Source organism: Limulus polyphemus, unplaced genomic scaffold, assembly GCF_000517525.1.
Source record: "Limulus polyphemus unplaced genomic scaffold, Limulus_polyphemus-2.1.2 Scaffold656, whole genome shotgun sequence".
NCBI classification, from domain to species: Eukaryota; Metazoa; Arthropoda; class Merostomata; order Xiphosura; family Limulidae; genus Limulus; species Limulus polyphemus.
In genome coordinates this window covers 261,029-263,094 of record NW_013666266.1, presented here as the reverse complement: position 1 = coordinate 263,094, position 2,066 = coordinate 261,029, and the positions used below count along the sequence as shown (strand labels likewise).

General features: G+C 32.4%; 1 protein-coding gene across 1 annotated transcript in view; it reads right to left on the bottom strand.

Annotated features, from left to right (window-relative positions):
* Positions 1-2,066, bottom strand: part of LOC106459746 — a 64,327-nt gene that overhangs the window by 55,090 nt on the left and 7,171 nt on the right. The window contains exons 4-5 of the mRNA XM_022386300.1: positions 1,064-1,199; positions 817-907 (exon numbers count right to left, since the gene is read on the bottom strand). Coding sequence (XP_022242008.1) covers positions 817-907; positions 1,064-1,199 — 227 coding nt within the window. The remainder of the gene's footprint in view (positions 1-816; positions 908-1,063; positions 1,200-2,066) is intronic.

The following is a 2,066-nucleotide window of genomic DNA, read 5'->3' as shown; positions in this document are numbered from 1 at the left end:
TGAGTTGAAAGTCAGGTTTTATATTGTGGTGTTATGTGATACACCTGCTACTACTGAGTTGAAAGTCAGGTTTTATATTGTGGTGTTATGCGATACACCTGCTACTACTGAGTTGAAAGTCAGGTTTTATATTGTGGTGTTATGCGATACACCTGCTACTACTGAGTTGAAAGTCAGGTTTTCAACATGCTGGTTCTACACATTGGTATTTCTCTTTTATTCTTATGTTACCTGATCCATTTCACAAAATAAGTAAATGTTTCATAGAGAAAAAATCTGTATTCAACATTTATACTAATTTTAATATCTTTCCACAACCATGAAATGTGCTTATTATGTGATTCACTTCAATAAACCTGTTCATATTTAATAGAAATAAATATAATACACAGATCTAATGTCATCAATACTAACTAGAAATAAGCAACAAACAAGTACAAAGACCACAAATTTGTAGCTATGTTGAAAAGTTTTATCTACGCCTACTTACAAAAAAAATTATGGACAAAATTTTAAAATTAGGGTTATCACTTTGAAATTTTATTACTTTATCCAAAACAAATGTTAATAAAATTTATGTTAAAGTTCTAAATCTGAAAACTTCAGTTATGGATTTATTTTGTAAGTGACTTGAGGATGAAGAGGTCAGAAATTTTTTAAAACTTAATGTTGTTATGTGTCCTTGAAAAAATATAACGGACTGTAAATGATTAAGACCATGGTATGTCAATATGATGATACATCACAACCTCAAGGTATATACCTAAACACGGAAGCATGTTCCAGTAATGTAAACTGACTAATTTAATCACCCACCTGTAACATGAGACTAAGATGATAGACGACTGAATCAGCAAGCTTCACTATATCCTTCACGACTGCATCAGCACGTCCATCAGGAATGACACTGTTCAATAAAGATTAGCCTTTTGCAAATATACTTCTTCTATGTAAAGAAACATAATCTCATTATTCTAAAATATCAAATGAGACATCTGTTTAGTTAATTTCACATACAAAAGATGATGTAATTTATAAAAATAGTCAACATTTGAATTCTTACTTTTGTCGAATATCTGGTAACAACATTCCTTCTCTTGCCCAGCTTCTGAGTTGCGGAGCTTGGTCACTGAAATTCTCTTCAAATAGTAATGGTTTCATACATCTTAACCTGACATGCCAAACTAGTTTACTCTTCTCTGCAATGACAAAAATAATGACAATATTTCACACGTTAATACAATTTTGACAAAACATTACGATAATAAATAATATTAATACTCTGATCACCAATGGTCTCTTTAATCAGCAGGGGTGAATAAGTTGAAGAGAAAAGAGCTAAGTAAAGACTCTTTAAGAAGAACTTTTTGAAAGAGTATAAATATACAACAAGCACAGACTCCAAGATATTATGATATATTAATCAATATATTTTTTCGTGATTTAACAATTTCTGCAATTTTGTTTCTATTCTGCTACATGCACTGAAAAATGGAGCATCAACAACACATTTATTCATTACATGGCCTTCCACAGCTAAGCCTGCCCGATAGTAAACATGATTCTTATAGCTAAGCCTGCACTATAGTAAACATGATTCCCACAGCTAAGCCTGCACTATAGTAAACATAATTCCCACAGCTAAGCCTGCACTATAGTAAACATGATTCCCACAGCTAAGCCTGCACTATAGTAAACATGATTCCCACAGCTAAGCCTGCACTATAGTAAACATGATTCCCACAGCTAAGTCTGCACTATAGTAAACATGATTCCCACAGCTAAGCCTGCACTATAGTAAACATGATTCTTACAGCTAAGCCTGCACTATAGTAAACATGATTCTTACAGCTAAGCCTGCACTATAGTTAACATGATTCCCACAGCTAAGCCTGCACTATATAAACATGATTCCCACAGCTTAGCCTGCATTATACACAGATACACAAGTTGAACTTGATGATTTATATCAAATGTTTCATAGATACACAAGTTGAACTTTATGATTAAAATCAAATGTTTCACAGATACACAAGTTGAACTTGATGATTTATATCAAATGTTTC